Below are 17460 nucleotides of genomic sequence, written 5' to 3' on the forward strand. Positions count from 1 at the left end.
AACTTCTATTATGGTCCACCTAGAGATGTGTATGACTGAACCCTTGAATATATTTTTACTATAGTGCATTAAGTTTTAAAGTAGATAGTTTCCATTCATGTAACTGAGGGTCTTAAAAGAAGTGGCTAGAGGGATAGTTGAGGTTTTGTTTTCAAACTTTCAAAAGACCCTAGATTCGGGAAAGATTGTATAAGATTGCATAATAGCAAATGTAACTTTAATAGCTTCAAATAACAGATGGCAAGTGAAATGGCCTGTAGTTTCATACTTTGCCTTCCTTTTTGAATAAAGGTGTTATAACAGGACACCTGTTTAAAGAAAAGGGTAACCATGCAAAGTCAACATGGATTTGTGAAAAAGGAAATGTTATTTGAAATAATGTGCTGGGACCAAATGGGAACTAGTGAATGGACTAAGATTTCCAGAAGCATTTGATGTAGTACAGCATCTTAGATTATTGCAAAACACGAAAGCTCATGGGGTAGGAGGTAACATATTGGTGTGGATAGAAGATTGGCTGACCAACAGTCGGCATGCATGGGTCTCTTTCTGGTTGGCAAGATGTAATGTAGTGTTCTACAGGATCGATGCTAGAACTTCACTTTACAATTTTTATAAATTTCCTAGATGAAGGCGCTGAAGGTATGATTACATTTACTGGTGATAAAAGAATAGGAACGCAAGTTATGAAGTAGACGTAAGCTACAAAGGGATATAGGTTGAGTAGGTAAAGATCTGGCAAATGGAGCATAGTGTGGGAAAATGTGGAATTGTGCATGATAGAATAACATGTAAAAATAAAAGCATATTGAAATGGTGAGTTGTGAGATGCAGAGAAACCTGGATGTCCTTGGGTAATATGCAGGTTTAGCAAGCAATTAGGAAGGCTAACAACTTAATATTTTGTTAAGGGAGTTGAATGCAACATTGGAGCACTTGTGTTTCAGTTGTATACTGCTTTGAGACCACTTCTGGAGTATTTTGTACAGTATTGATCTAGTTCTAGGAAGGATGTTATTGGAAGCAGTTTAGGAAAAGGTTACTTGAAGGCAGCAAAAAAATAAACTGCTGCAAGAACTCAGCTGGTCAGGCAGCATCTATGGAGGTAAAGAGATGATCAACATTTCATGCTGAGACCCTGCATCAGGACTGAGTGTGTAGAGGGAAGGTGGCCAGTATGTAGAACTGAGAGAGAAGGGCAAGGCAGAGGCTGGTAGTGATGGGTGGAACCAGATAAAGGAGGGAGAGAGAATGATGGGCAGGTGAGTCGGGGAGTGCTGAGATGGAGGCTGTGGTAGGTGATGGTTAGAACCAGATCAGGGAGGTTCTGCGTCGCCTTCGTTGGGCCCTATACGATTGCCTGTGCCTACACCTTAAATTTTGTAGAAAATGGGAGTTATCGAAAGAGAAGTTGAAGTTAAGAACATGTTCTTGGTGGATGAGTGTATTGAAGGGGAACTGGTTGGCTCTTTGTTCCAGAAAGAAGCAGGGGGCCTTAAGACCCTTTCTGATAGGGGATGGAAGCGTGTAGAGACTGGACATCAGGATAAAGATGAGGCATTTGGGACCTTGGGGTATGGAAGTTGTCAAAGAGGGTATGAGAGGTGTCCCGGATGTAGATGGGAAGGGATTGGACAAGGCGACACAGGATAGAGTTGAGGGATGAAGCAAAGTTTGCTGGGGTAAAAGCTGGCAGAAAATAATGGGTCTACTAGGGCAGTCCTGTTTGTGGATCTTCAGTAAGAGATAGAAATGTGCAGTGTGGGGATGGAGCACTATCAGTTTGGAGGCTGTGGAGGGGAGATCTCCTGATGCAATGAGATTTTTAATGGTCTGAGATATGGTGGCCTGGTGTTTGTCTGTGGGACCATTGTCCAGGGAAAGTATTGAGATGTTTGAGAGCTGCCATTTGGCCTCTGCAAGGTAGAAAGTGGTGTCCAAGTGGAAGAGGAGTGCTGGAGATGAGAGAGAGGGTCAGTGGGGGTTGAGGATTCCTCGTCAAAGAAATGGGCACAGAGGAGAAGGTGACAAAGAGGAGCTTGACGTCATGTGGGACCCAGAACTCATTGAGATACTCGATAGCAGGAAAGTGTGGGTTGTCTTATGAGGAATGGTTGGACAGGCTAGATTTCCATCTGCTGGAATGGAAAGTGTCTTAATTGAAACGAGATCCTAAGGGATCTTGACGGTGTGTATGTGGAGAAGATTTTTCCTCTAAACAGTGATCCTGGATTCTGTTTTCTTGTAAAAATGGTCACCCGTTTAAGGTATGGATATGTTGAAATATTTTGAGTGTGAGGAGTCTCTGAAACTGACTTTCCCAAGGGGCAGTGGAAGGAGTCTTTGAATATCTTCTGGACAAAGTTAAATTCTTTATAAGCAAGAGGGTGAAAGATTACAGTGAGAATGTACAATTGAGGTTGCAATCAGATTTGCCATGATCTTATTGAATGGCAGAGCAGGATTGATAGACCAGGTTTATGTTTGAATATGTAAATACTGTAAAATGTTATCAGTGAGCCCCATGTGTTATAATAGTTTGCATTAAGCCAAGTCGGTATGAAAAGTTAACACTAAGTCATGCATGCATGCAAGATTAACTATATTTCATGTTTAAGAAATAAGGCAGTGCAAGCTTGTCAGTGCTCCCTGTGTTTTCTCAACTTAAAAATTTCCAGCTGATAAAAAATTAAAGATGGGCAAGGTGTTGAGGAAGGCCTTTTTAGGAAATAATTCTCATTAAAACATGATGTTCAAAGCCAGAAGAAATCAAAGGAATGTGTTGGGCAGTGAACCTGAACTAATTCTGGCATGCATTATTTACCAATTGATGAAAGCCATTCCAATTATTTATTTTCTGGATTGGTAATCAAAATGAATTAGAGACCATTTATATCAGATCACTTTGGAATCTTTCAGTTCCTTTTGTTTAAGTAGCTAAGAAAATCTTGAGAGCAAATATTTTTACCAAATCTTTATTCCTTGCATTTCACGAATTGTTAAATATTAGGAAGAGGTTTTTTAATGTCCTGCTTACTGTTTAAAGTTGTGGTAGGATTACAGATTTGGTACACGCTATTCTCTTAAAATTTGTACATGTACACAGACTAATGGACACAATGATCTCAGTATTCAGCACAGGCAGGAATTAGACGATGGTAGATGAAATGCTGCACTGTTCAATTCTTATTTAATCTAAAAAGTTATTAAGGTAAAGCTCTTAAATATGATATTTCCTTGTTTGAAGTTAATTCTATAGAATTCCATGTGAAAGTAATGAAGGGATGGTTCAACACAGCTGCAAATGGCTGCTAATTAATATGTCGTTAACCTTTAATCCAAATAGGCACAAATTTCACGACAATTATTTTGTTTCTGAGGATTTTGTGGCAGTTGTGTCCTATTTGAATATAATGTTACCAAATATGAATGGGCTGGAATTTTTGTTAGTAGTGAGTAAAGCCCTATTAGAGGACCATGGATGTTTTGCTCATAGCTTTCCACATGAATATTGCAGATGTTTAAAGCTAGTCATGCCACTTCTCTGGTTTCAGTTTGTGCTGAAATGTTTTGCATTACCACCCCAAAGTGTGCATCAAATATCTATTTTGAAGAAGCTATTAACAATTTGCATTAGCTTGTGTGGCGACTACAGAACAAACTTCACATCAAGTTCTGACCAGCTAAAGTTGCTACTTGTAGAATGAACTGTTTCTGTATAATTGAGTTTGTAATTGAAACTAATATTAATTTATGGTGTATAGTTGCATGTAGAGTTTGAGTTAAGTATGCTCCACAGAGTTTATCACTTTTTAGCATAATGAATAACAAATGACACTTTTGTTTGCTTTATTTTCTAGATATAAGCAAAATCTTGTTTTTATGCTCCCTAAATCCCTCTAACGTCAGTGCACAAGTACTGAAGAGAGAAATCTCGGCCAATGGCATAATAGGGAGGTGATTCCTAACTGTTCTGATGTAGGATAGCTTTGCAGTGGGATAATCAGATTGGGTTTAATTCCATCAGTACAGTCAGAAGTTCTTCACCAGAAACAGCTTGGGTTCTTAGAGGCTCCATTCTGTTTGTTCACATCCAATATGGCAAAAGTAAATCCACCATCAAACTAATCTTATTAAGGGAGTTCAGTTAGCTTTGGTTTTAAATTAGATTATTTTCATCCTCAAGCTGCACAGGACCTGGTTTTTGGCTTTGATCATTTGGCTGTGAATAGCTGCACGGATAGGCCAGTGACTATTCCCAGCTGCACAGCACTCTGTTCATTAACATTACTCTTTTCACTGCATGGTTGCTGTAGAGAAGTCTAGACTGATCAACCCTATCTGGATATGATTTTGATTCATCACTCCTTTTTAAGTAGGATAAAATTGGTGGTTTTATCACTAGTTGGATCTAGATTAAAAGTTGTCTAAAGAGGCCAATTTATTTTGACTTTTGTTCAGCAATAAAATGTTAATAATAGGCTGTCCTTGATTTAACACGTTAAATCATTTGGGGTGCAAATCTATTGGCATTTTACGCAAAGTTTGAAGATATTTTGGAACATTGGCACAAAAGCTGAGCTCCGAGTAAGGGGGTATAAAAGCCCATTTTGAGAATGAGGCAGAAAGCAAGTTCCTGTTTTTTTTTATCCTCACAATGTGATCTCCTTTTTAAATAGCATTATACCTTAGAAGTGAAGAATAAACAGTTCTGAAGAAAGGTGTCTGTACCAAAGTGAAATGCAACACTTGGAGCAGAAGAAAAATATCACTGCATTTTGTGTAATGAAATGTACTATTTTTTATTTTGCAATGGCAATGCTTTTTTTAGAAGGAGATTTAAGGAAGACAATGGGTAGTTTCACCATAACCCACATGACAAGTGTTCGTCTACTCTTTCTTGCAATTGAATATTTAGTACATTTTGGAATTCATTTATCAACAAATGCCTCAGTCATTCTGCCAAATGTCCTTAAATTGTTGTAATTTAAAATTAACCCAGTATGTTTTTGAAGGAATTTTATTGCCCAGTTTAATTTTGTTTGGTCCAAATGCATTTGTCAACCAATTTACAGCTTTATGGGATGATTTTTGTATTTTCAAAATACACAAAATCAATTTCCTAAATGTACTGTAACAGTCTTTATTACATTTCTGTAGAATAATTTTACAGAAGACTTGTGTGGTTCACCCAGTGCATTTTTAACTGGTTTTGGACAAGTGGAATGATTTTTTTCCTTCTCAAGGCCACACCTGGATTTGTCAGCTGAAGTTATCATACAACTGCAATATTTTTTACTTAAATGCCTGGCAGTACATTTTATTAAAAGAATTGATTCCTGCCAGTGAAAACTTGCTAAAATTTAGTGATCTCGGTTGAGCTAAAAACCAAATGAATCTGACACCAGGGTGGAGCTTTGAAATTTAGATTGACATTTTCATGCCTATCCACCTTTTGAATTGCATTTCTAACAAAAATAATCTTTGCAGAAATCTTTTAATAAAATTGCAATAATATCTAGTAAAATATGCCTAGTTAAAATGCATTCATGGTGAATCAAAGATTTGGCTGCAGAGTTAAAACTAGATTACCTTTATTGCTGTTCTGAGCTACTATCCTTTGGAACATTCATCACTGACCATTCTTTTGCATAATACTCATTTGATTTAGATTAAGATATGGTCCACACAGCATTGGTCTTCCCCTGTTCTTGCTGAACATACTGATTCCCAAGAATCAGAATTACTGCAGTTTAGTTGGCCATGTGGAAGCATTCTCCAGTGCCAACTAAGCCTCTGTCCTGTGGTGAGGCATCAAGCCATTAAGTATCTCTATAACAACCCCTTAGTATGAAGACGTGGTAGAATAGCCTGACTGTATGTTTGATTGACTATTATACAGGGTTTTTGTGAGACCAGGCTTGCAAATTTGGTTTGTGTACCCAAGAAAGGGTATATATTGCCCCTAGAGATTGTGTAGTGTAGATGGTTCCTGGGATGAATTGGTTTATTATTGTCACATATACCGAGGTACAGGGGAAAAACTTTGTTTTGCGCATCATCCATACAGATCATTTCAGTACATCGAGGTAGTACAAGGGAAGACGATAACAGAGTGCAGAATAAAGTGTTAGTTACAGAGAGAGTGCAGTGCAGGTAGACAATAAGGTGCAAGGCCATAACGAGGTGGCTCGTGAGGACAAGAGTCCTTCTTATCGTACAAGAGGTCTGTTCAATCGTCAGTAGTGGGATAGAAGCTGTCCTTGAGCCTGGTTGGATTAAGTTAGCCTGTACTCAGAATTGTAACCCGATCCTGTGTTATTCTGTGCACCTGAAAAGGATTTACAAGATGGAATGATTCTTTCCCAAGTCAGGCAAATCTGGAACTGGAGTGCATCTATTTAGGACTGAGTTGAGAAATTTATTTGGTAAATCTTTGAAATTCCTTACTTGGGTGTTCTGTGGCCCTTCTGTCATTATCAGTCCTTGCCTTTTGGACCCAAAGGAATTTTGTGGTGGTGGGTGGGGGGGATGTGGTAGGATCTGGAGGAATTGGGTGTGAAAATGGACAATGGGAGATCAGCCATGATCATGTTGAATATCGGAGCAAACCTGAAGTCATAGAGCATGTTTCTGTTTGTGGTTCATCCTACGTGGGTATTTGAACATGCCATTGTTTGCATAGACCCGCACTGGCCCTTTGCATTGAGCAGAACAACACAAGAAAATAGAAGTAGGCCACTTCAAGCCAGCCCCTGACATTTAATGTGATCATGGCTGATCTGACCCAGGCCTCACTCTTTGTGCCAATTCTATGCAGCCTTCAATTTCCTGATCTTTCTTTCAATATTTATCTACATAGTCTTTAAACATCAGCCTCCACTACCCTCTGAGCTGGAGAATTCCAAAGATTCACCACATACTGAGAGAAGAAATTCTTGCATACCTCAGTTTTAAATGACCACTCTATCTTGTAACTACACTTTCTCAATAAAGACTCTCCCACCAGTGGAAACATCTCAACATCTAACCTGTCATGCTTCCTTATGATCTTGTAAGTTTAAATAAAATAACTACTATTTCTTCTGAACTCCAAAGAATACAGATCCAACTTCCCTACCTGCTTATGATAAGACATCCCTCTCATCCCAGGACTTAGCTTAGTGAATCTCTCTTGGATCTTAAAAGGACCGATTCTCATCTATTTCTAAACTCCAATCCTCTTGTAATAAAGGCCAAATTGTTTTCCTAACTACTTGCTGCAACTGCCTCCTTTGTTTCATGCACAAGGACACCAAAATCGTTCTGTACTCCACTCATTGGAATCTCTGTACATTTAAATAATCTGCCTTTTGATTCCTCTTACTGAAGTGCATGACACCATGTCATCACATTAAACTCCTTTTGCCAAGTTTTCACCCACACAATCAGCCTATCTATTCTGTTGTAGAGTCCAAATATCTTCATTGTAATATGCCCTTTCACTATTTTAGTGATATTGGCAAACTTAAATACCTCGCACTCTGTCCCACTTCCAGGTCATTAATATAAATAGTCAATAATTGAAGGTCATGAACTGATCCTTGGGACACTCCTTTAGTTGCAGCCTTCCAGCCTGAAGAAGACCTATTTATTCAGACTTTGTCTTCTATGCAATAACCAGTCTGCTGTCCATGCTAACACGCTTCCCCTGATACTCTGAGTTCTTTCCTTTTGCACAAGCCTTTTTTGTGGCATTTTGTCAAATGTGTCCTTGAAATTCAAATACTATACTTCCACTCTATCAACTCTGCTTATTATATCCTCAAAGAACTCCAGTAAGTTTGCCAAATGTGCACTACTTTTCATAAAACCATTTTGACTTGGTTTGATTCAATTGCATGTTATTTACTTGTCTTTTCCTGACTCCCCACCCTGCCACTCCATCCACTAGAAATCATGATCTGTATTTTTACTTGGAGGGACATTTGAGCAACGTAATCAAATTGTCATGGCCCAAGCTGATGGCCTCATTAACGAAATTGTTCCTGTGTCAACTATTTATTATGGCACTGGAGCAGACTGCCCAGGTGTAATGGAAAATGAGCAGTAAATCTTGGGATTCACTCCTGCCACAAACTTTCTTACTGATGTTAAACTTCGAACTTCAAAAAATTTGAGTTATTCAGTAGTTGTGTGGCTTTCAAAGAAGAAATTGAAATTCTCTATCCCAGATGGATTAAATGAAACCTTTTAATTCATCTTGCCAACAAAAATTTTCCAGTCAAACAAAAGTAAAATACTGCAGATACTGGAAGTCTAAAATAAGAACAGAAAATGCTGGAAATACTCGTCAGGTCAAGTGGTATTTCCAAAGAGAGATGCGAGTTTACAGTGCATGAGTAGAAAGGGAAGCTATTGCAGATGATTGGGCACGATAATGGATGTGGTCCTTTCCAAATGGATAGCAGTGCATAAATATTGGAGATCCACTGTCAAAAACTGCATGGGGGCAGGTGGGGGTGGGGGGGTTGGTGGGGGTGGGATGGGGAAGGGAAGAAGGGATTAAATTTGTGATTGTTGCATTGGATGTCTGTGGTGACTTTATTTGTGATAACATGGGTGGAGGGATCCAAACAAGAAGTTCTCAGAAAAATGAGTGTAAGTTTAGTATGTTCTGTTATTCAATTCAGCACCACTTGTTGAGTTTATCACTTTACATTTGTTCTATATTATACTATATTAAATTTTTCTGCCCACTTAACATTCTGTCATATTTTAAATCCTGTTCTTAAATCCATTGACCCTTCTCATTTAGTGTCATTTGGTTATTTGACCACTTCGTATTAAGCACCTACCTGCTGTGGTAAAAATCCAAGTAGTAGAATTTTTTAATTGATGGTCATTTGATCTGGTGATAGCTGGTTTTATAGCTACTGTTTAAATCTTCTCATTTTTAAGTTGAAATATATTAATTTACTAGTAGCAATTTATTGCATGAGCAGAACATGAAGTTATTTCACAGACCATGTCTATGGTGACACAGGTTTACTTACACTTTTTTTGACGTGACCCTTGATTTGCCTAGCGCACGTATCGGATGCCAAAGGATATCCATGTTGAACCAGAAAAGTTTGCTGCAGCACTCATTAGTCGGCTGGAGAGTGTACTGCGAGAACGAGAGGCAGAGGAGAAATTGGAAGAACGGCTTAAGCGTGTGAGAGCGGTATGTTTCATGTGCTATTAATGCAGACCATAACATGCACACTTAGGATATTCCTTTAGCTCTCAATATAAGGCAGTATTTATCTTTTGTCTATGGTATTTTATTTGTCTAATTTTGTGTAAAATAGTGACACATGTAACAGGAAACCAAAGATAACCAGATATAATGCAAGCAGTACTGTTTGAAGTTTTGCATGCAGTTATTCAGAATGGTAAATCTATCCATAAAGCACATCTTTAATATATTTTTCATTGCCTTTGAACTCATGCTTACTTGCTCCACTTAGGGAATTCAGTCATCTGGCATGTGTGGATTTATCTTTAAATTGTATGCACTGAAACTTATAATCCATAATTTTGTTTACATTATGAAATTAAAACGGCATCTAATTTCAATAATAAAACTGATAATCCACCACAATCAGGAATTTGGTGCCAGACTGGCAGACTTTCTGGACTATTGGATGTTATTTAATGTCCCAACATTTTTTTTAGATGTTGCACCATAAAATAATTTCCCAGTGTACCTGGTGCATTGAAAGTGAGTGCAACAAACATCACCTGGCAGATTACTGGAGTTTTATTGTATATCCTAGAACAAAGGCCATAGTGTATATAGTAATGAGCCAAATTTTGTCTAATGTGCAGTGATCATGATCATATTATGAAAGGAAGAAATGCAAAACATCTGGTAAGATTCTAGATTGCTGACTTTGTGAATGAAACAGAGCCTGTGAACAAATTTCTCTTGGATAAAACACTAGAGGAAATTGTTCAAAAAATAATTTATCGCACCATAGAATTAAGAGGCAACAACAAGATGTGGTCTTCAAAATAAAAAGCCCTGGTAGACTAGAGGTAAAACTATACAACCTAATGTTGGGGAAAAAATATCTAGTGATCTTGTTGACTGGGAGAGATACAAAGAACAGCAAAAGATGCTTAAAAAAAATGGGTAAGAAGAAGCATGAGAAGAAATTTTCAAGGTGTATCAAAATCACCTTTACAGTTAGAAAGTGAGGGTAGTGGAAAGGAACTCCAGTGATGTAGATATCTTGAAAGGCTTATAAACTGGAGAAAGAGGTTAACTTCCTGGATATCTAAACTAAATTAATGCACATGGGGACTTGCCAAAATTAATGTAAGCAAAACAAAATGTAGAAAATGGCTTTGAAGATTGACAGTTTCCATGTTGATGGGTTTAACTATTACCTTCCAGCTTGTATTTGAAGGGCTAAAATTTGCATGGATAATAACCTATAACAATTGTCCCTTCTGTTTGTCTGGGAAATAGCTCTAAGATGATTCATTAGCAAGTTATTTTGCAAAGGTTTATATAAAAGAAACACCTAACCACAGAAGATGCGAGACTTGTCTGAAGTATTTTCAGTTTTAAAACCAATTCAGTAGTGCCACCTGCAGGCTGATAACAGTAAGTTAACATCGTCCTATACTTATTGTTGCAATCAATTCATGAGTCATGTGGAAATATGGAAAATATACACACATGAAAGGTTTTTATTTATTATTCAGTTATTAGACCATTTGAGTTATTTAATGTGAGTGTTCACACTTCACATGCAGCATCTCTGCAATATTCGATTCATAAATTACAGCAAATGAGGAGGCAATTAGCAGCTCAAACTGGCATCCATGAGGTATTGTGCACCATCAGCAACAGCAGAAATGTATGCCACTACTATCTAAACTCTTGGCCCAGCATTCCTCTCTATGCCACGGCACTCGAGATGGAATCAGTCCTGGATTAATAAGTGCAGAAGGGCGAGCCAGGAGTAGACTTGGACGTACCTAAAATGAAGTGTCAACCTGGTGAAGCTGCAACAGCACAGACAAAACTAAGTGATCCCCCACCCAATGAATTGGACCACAGCTCTGCCATCCTGTTGCATCCAGTCATGAATGGTGGGGTCCAACTAAATGACTAATGAAAGGAGGAGCCTCCAAGAGCATCTTCATCTTTTGGATGATGAGATTTAGCATGTAAGTGCTAAAGACGAGGCTGAAGTATTCGCAACCATGTTCAGCTGGATGTACTGAGTCGATCTCTCCTTCCTCCTAAAATTCCTACCATCACAGAAACTTCAGCCATTGCAATTTGCTCAAGTGTACTGAGAGCACCATAAACTGCAAACACTGTGGGACCAGGTGACATTCCCAGGGCTGTATCTGAGATCCTCCTATTTTTATTTGCTTCAGTGACCTTTTATCATAAACTAGGAAATGGGGACAATGTTCAATTCCATATGCCACAACTTAGCAAATGAAGCACTGGTTTGTGTGGTGAAAGATGTGGATTAATAAATGGTGAATAACATTTTTGCCACAGGTGCCAGGCGGTGACTTACTCCAACAAGAAAAGGATTAAATCAATGTCCTTGACATTCAATGGCATAACTATTGAGTCACCACCTTCAACATCCCGAGGCTGACCATTAACCAGAAATGCAGCTGGACCAGTCATATAAATACTGTGGCTACACCAGCACGTCAGAGATGTCTGTGGAGAGTAACTTGCCTCGTGCTGCCCTAAAGCCTTTTCACTATGGACAAGTTAGTGCAATGAAGTACTTTCAGCTTGTCGTAACGAATGCCACTTCAACAATACTCAAAGCATAACTCCAGGACAAACCAGTCCAGGTGCAAAATTGTTGTTACATGTATCACCCACAAAATGCATTGTTTGGGCTACTCTGACAGCACCTTCCAAATATGACACCTAAAAGAACAAGATAGCAGTTGCATGGGAATACTGCCACCTGCAGTTTTTCTCCTAAAGTCTTGTCTCAAATTACTGGGTCCAGATCCTGGAACTCCCTAACCAACAGAATTAACAATGCTTTCATTAGAAGAACTGCAATGTTTGAAAAGATGGCAGATCAGCACCTCAAGGGTAAAAACAAAATGCTGGAAACACTCAAGGTCAAACAGCATCCAATGAAATAGAAATCATTAATATTTCAAGTCTAAGATCCTATGTGTGTGAGGATTGCTACTTTGCCTGGAAGGACCTTTTTGGATCCCTGCATGATGGAGAGGGAAGAAGTAAAAGATTCCAAGGGGGAAAGAATTGTTGAGATTCCACCACCAGATATATCTTCTCTCCCCTTTCTGCATTCCAAAGCATTTCCTTTGCAACTCTTCAGTCTGCTCTTCCTCCTCCACCAGCTGTTCCTCTTATTTTCCCATGCACTGCCTCATCCCTTCTCGTCATCCAGGGACCCAAACAGACCTTCAAAGCAAAGCATTGATTAACTTGCCCTTCCAATCTACTGCACTGCATTTGATGTTTACAGTATGGTCATCTCTACATAGGAGAAACCAAGTGCAGGTTAGGTGACTGCTGTTGTCCAGTCTTTGAATTTCTGGTTGACTGTAACTTTAATACTCTATTGTAATCCCACTCTGACCCATCTGTCTTTGGCCTCTGGCAGTGTTATAACGATGTCTATCATAAATGTGAGGAAAAGCACCTTGCCTCCCATGTGGGCACGTTGCAGCCTTCTGACTCAATATCGCAATCATCAGCTCCAGCTAACCTGCTCTAATTGTAACTGGCCAGTTCTCAGTTTTACTCTCTGCAGTAGCATGACCTGACTATCTGAGCATTTCCTATACATTTTCCATTGTTTGTCGCTCTCCAGCTGTTGCCATTAGTTTATCAAAGACCAACTTTTCTTCAGTTTATCACCAAAGCAACCCTTGCCCCACCCTTTCAGAGCTTATTCCCTTGGTCCTGTTCATCCACCCTCTGCCTTCTCTGCAACTTCATGAATTTTCCCACTTTTCCAGTTCCAATAAAATGTCTTCAACCTGAAGCATTAACTGTTTCATATTCAGCAGGTGCTTTCTGGCTTGTAGAGCACTTCTAGCATTTTCCTTTTATTTCAGCTTTGCAATATCTGTGGGTTTTTGACTTTTCAGCTTTTGAGGTAATTGATATGGCAATAAATGCTGGCCTTGCCAGTGATATCCACAGTCCGAAAAATGAATCGAATTATGTTCCTCTCTGACGTGGGGAGGAAATTAAAACAAAATCACATTTTCACAAAATGTGATTTTGTTGAACCTGCTATTTTAAATGTTAACCTTCTGACTTAAGTATTTAAGTTTGTACTTATTCCATTTTGTTTGCATTACTGAATTTTATTACCTGATAAATCAACGTATTAAGTAATTTCAGAGACTAAAGTACATTTGATAAAAGACCAAAAGATAATTCTGCAATTTAGTATCTATTTCCAGCCATTAGAATAATGGCTCTGAACCTACTGGTTCTCATTTTATTAATGCAAGTAAATAACTTTTTGCAGCAATGGACATGTTTTTGTCTTGTATGCAGGTGCAATTTAAAACCCACTGATAGCAACTGTAAAAATTAAATAACTGATACTAATATAGTAAAATGTTAAGTTCCCATTATTTTTAGTGGACATCTCAAATTTTGATCAGGATCCTACTGTTTGGGGATAATGAACTAGAAATGTATGTCTGTTACATTTTTGTACCACTTGGAAATTCCTGGAGTATTGGTTTTAAGAGCTGGCAAAAGAATTATTGTGGGGAACAATTTTTATCCATTGGCTTTATTATCCAGTCTTTATGCCAGCTTGAACTGATTAAACTAGCATCTAATAGATCAAAACCAATTTTTACGGAATCATGCTATTGGAAATACTAAACTGTTTTAATGGGGAGCCTGTACAGTTGACCTGAATATAATCAGTAACTCAGTACTTATACATCCCTGTGCTTATTATTGTTTATTAATTGCATTAATCCTGAGATTCCTTTGCAGGAGGAAGAAGGAGAGGATGCAGATGTTTCATTAGGTCCCTCTGCTGTTAGCCACAAACTGCCACCTGCCCAGGCTATGCACCACTTCAACTCTCGTTACTCTGAGATGGGCTGCAGTGGATTGCAAATGCGCGATGCTCATGAGGAGAATCCAGAATCAATTCTTGATGAACATGTCCAGCGTGTGATGAAGACTCCTGGTTGCCAGTCTCCAGGACCTGGACGGCATTCTCCAAAGTCCCGCTCTCCTGATGGCTTATCCAGTGGAAAGGCAGCAGGGTTATCCGGATCATTGCTACCTTCAGGTCATAAACATGTGTCCAAGACTGGTGTGAAAGTTGAGGCTCCCAATATGTACCATCACAAACATGTTTACCATCACATCCATCATCACAATGGGATGAAACCAAAAGAACAAATTGAGGCAGAAGCCACACAAAGGGTCCAGAATAATTTCTGGAATGCTGACTCGCACCACTATGCAACAAAATCACGGAATTATGCTGAAAGCATGAGCATGGTACCGAATCCAGTGGAGTCTTTGAATTATGGGTAAGTGAAATCATGAGCTTTCCTGTGGCATTTTGTACTTGTGTTACCATGCTCATTTTTTTGTGTTGACTGAATTGTTCAGTAAGTCATTACATGTGGTTCTGAAGCCAGGTTTTAAATCTGTTTTCTGTTGGATTTACTGTCCCTTTTTTTTGAAAAGGAAAGCTATGGGTGTGCTGCTGTTGGCATCAATACTACATTAAAGGGGAAATGTAGCTAGAGATTTTCTTCATTAGCATCTAATTTGGATGTGTACATTGGATGAGCTCAAACTTCAGGATTATGTTTTTGGTCCTCCTGACTCATCCTGAGTGAAGTCTATGACTAAAGTCCACAGGTGCTCGTGTGGCACAGGAGAGAACGTTTTTGAAAATGTAATGTGGGGGAAAAAAAGTTGGGAAATCGTCAACCATGTCTAAGGTACCAAAAAGGTGAAATGTTTGTTATTGTACAAGAATTGAGAGTATTTGAAATCCAAACATTGCTTGAAATCTTGCTGCTTACTCCCTGACTGCACATATGGACCTCCTGAGCTCTCCAGGTTTCTGTGGTTTTTATCCTATTCTGTGAGTAGTGTGCCAGCACTTGATAGTCCTTGCAGCAGTAGCCCTGAAAAATATTCCCTCTTTTGTAACTGTGGGACCCCTCCCCCTCCCCCTCCCAAAAAAACCCTTTGATTCTGAAGCAAATAGAATCATGATCCATTACTACTTGTATATGGTACCAGAAACTTGCTCTGTAGAACCACCCTTTGATCCATTTGGGCCTTTGGAGTATATTTACACTGCTGAATAGGGTTCATGGGTGGTGGATGGACTGCTATGTCTGTATTTCATTCCATCATTTGCTTGCAAGTCTGCCTCATCGAGTGGTTCATCACTTGCTACCCTATCTCACAGAGTTCCAGTAGGCACCATTAAACATGTTGATGAACCTGCCCTTTCAATCTGCAATTTGTCATTTACAATAGGATTTCCACCGATTCATTCCCAACCCACTGCCACCACTTGTAAAATGTTAAAGGCCAGTTTCAATGTTATCTATTTATTCCTCTGCGCTTTTTATTCTGCTCTCTCTATCATAGAGTCATACAACACGGAACATGCCATTTGGCCTACCGAGTCCCCACATTCCCATCAACTCCAACCTCCACCCCCAGCCCTGTCCCATCTACCATTCATATAGTATGGGCAACATAAATAAATACTTGCACAACCAAAATACATGCAGCTTAGTAGGCTGAGTGTGGAGGAAACCCATTGGGAGAAGTGTAGATGCCACATAAACAACAATGGAGGGCAAGATTGAACCTCCACTCCAGCAGCAGCTCTTTTAGCTAGGTCCCTGTAATTTTGACACCTTTGGGTAACCTCTGTTACATTGCACTGTAAACCTCAAACTTTAGTTTTTTTGTCTCTGCTCTGCATTAATTACTGCATCTTCTTCTGCAATCCTCCAAATCCCACAATCTACTCCTCAACTGCTCTTCACTGTAAAAGTTCCCAACAATCATGCTGCCTATTCCTGTTTCTCCTGTCTCATAAAACCTTCTTTGAGCCCAATGCTTTGCCTTACAAATATCTTGTGCTCATCTCTACAGTTATTTTCCTGGTACAATATTCCATGATCTGCTCAAATCACCTTGCCTGAATTAGGATCATTTCTAGTTTGCCATTTGTCTTGAAGCACAAGATCCTGCAAGAGCTGAGTCTTACCAACCTTTCTGTTTCTTCAATTTGAATTTGTGATTTATGACAAGGCAGACAATTGAAATTCCTTAACCAAATTTATTCAGTTATTTATTTCTAACTTTTCCTAGTTCTGATAAAAGGTCATTGACCTGAAATGTGAAAACTGTTTCTCTCCACGGGTTCTGCTTGATCTACTGAGCATTTTATATTTCTAACTTTATTCAGGTTGTGTGCATGTTTGATACTTTTACAAATACTTTCATTATTCATACTACTGTTACAAATCTCTGTCTGTTCCAGTCACTTAAACTATTCTGCTCAAAAGTGCATACTTTGCACAAGCATTCCTCAGTCAGTCAGGGCCATATGTACTTTTTCCACATTGACTGATTGGATTGGCGACAACTCAGTTGCAGTTGACTGCAGAAGTACCAACATTCAAATCCATTTCCGACACTTCTCTCCCTTTTCTGGATCTGTCTCAAGACAAACTATCCACCCACATTTACTTTAAACCCACTGACTCTCACAGCTATCTAGGCCCTTTTGTAAGGATGTCATTGCTTTATCTCAGTTTCTGTCTCCACTGCAACTGCTCTCAAGATGAAGCCTTCCATTCCAGGACATCTGAAATACCCTCCTTTTTCAGGAAATGTGGCTTCCCTTCTGCTGTAGTTCTCGCTCAAATTTCTTCTATTTCCCGGACTTCTGCTATCACCTGACCACCCCCATGTGGCCTCCTCTATGTCAGTGAGATCATGTGAAGACAAGGTGACTGGTTTGCAGAGGACCTTTCTTTTTTCCCATTGGCCATCTCAAGATGTCAAACTCCTGTTTGCATGCCATTTCAACTCTCCTTCCCATTTTCCACACCAATCTGTCCATCCTCTGCCTTCTCCAATGCCAGGGTGAGACCTATCACAAAGTAGAAGAACAATACCTCGTATTCCACCTGGGTAGTCTACAACCCAATAGTATGAATGCTGAATTTTCCAATTTCCAGTAACCTTTGCCTTCTATGTTCCCCTCTCCCTATCATCTTGCAATCCATCATCAGTCATCCCATTTTTGTTCTCTTTTCCCATACCTTTCTCCTTATTCCATCCATGTACTCCCCACATACTTCACCCACCAGATCCCCTCCCCCATCTGGTTCCAGCTGCCCTTCATCTTTCCCTTAGTGGTTCCCATTATCATA

General features: G+C 39.2%; 1 protein-coding gene across 7 annotated transcripts in view; it reads left to right on the top strand.

Annotated features, from left to right (window-relative positions):
- axin1 (axin 1) overlaps positions 1–17460 on the top strand; it is a 255792-nt gene that overhangs the window by 220765 nt on the left and 17567 nt on the right. For all 7 annotated transcript variants that reach the window (XM_052021867.1, XM_052021869.1, XM_052021872.1 and 4 more), the window contains exons 5-6: positions 9068–9205; positions 14021–14571. In XM_052021867.1, the coding sequence (XP_051877827.1) occupies positions 9068–9205; positions 14021–14571 (689 nt within the window). The remainder of the gene's footprint in view (positions 1–9067; positions 9206–14020; positions 14572–17460) is intronic.

Source organism: Pristis pectinata, chromosome 8 (genome assembly GCF_009764475.1).
Source record: "Pristis pectinata isolate sPriPec2 chromosome 8, sPriPec2.1.pri, whole genome shotgun sequence".
Taxonomy (NCBI): domain Eukaryota; kingdom Metazoa; phylum Chordata; class Chondrichthyes; order Rhinopristiformes; family Pristidae; genus Pristis; species Pristis pectinata.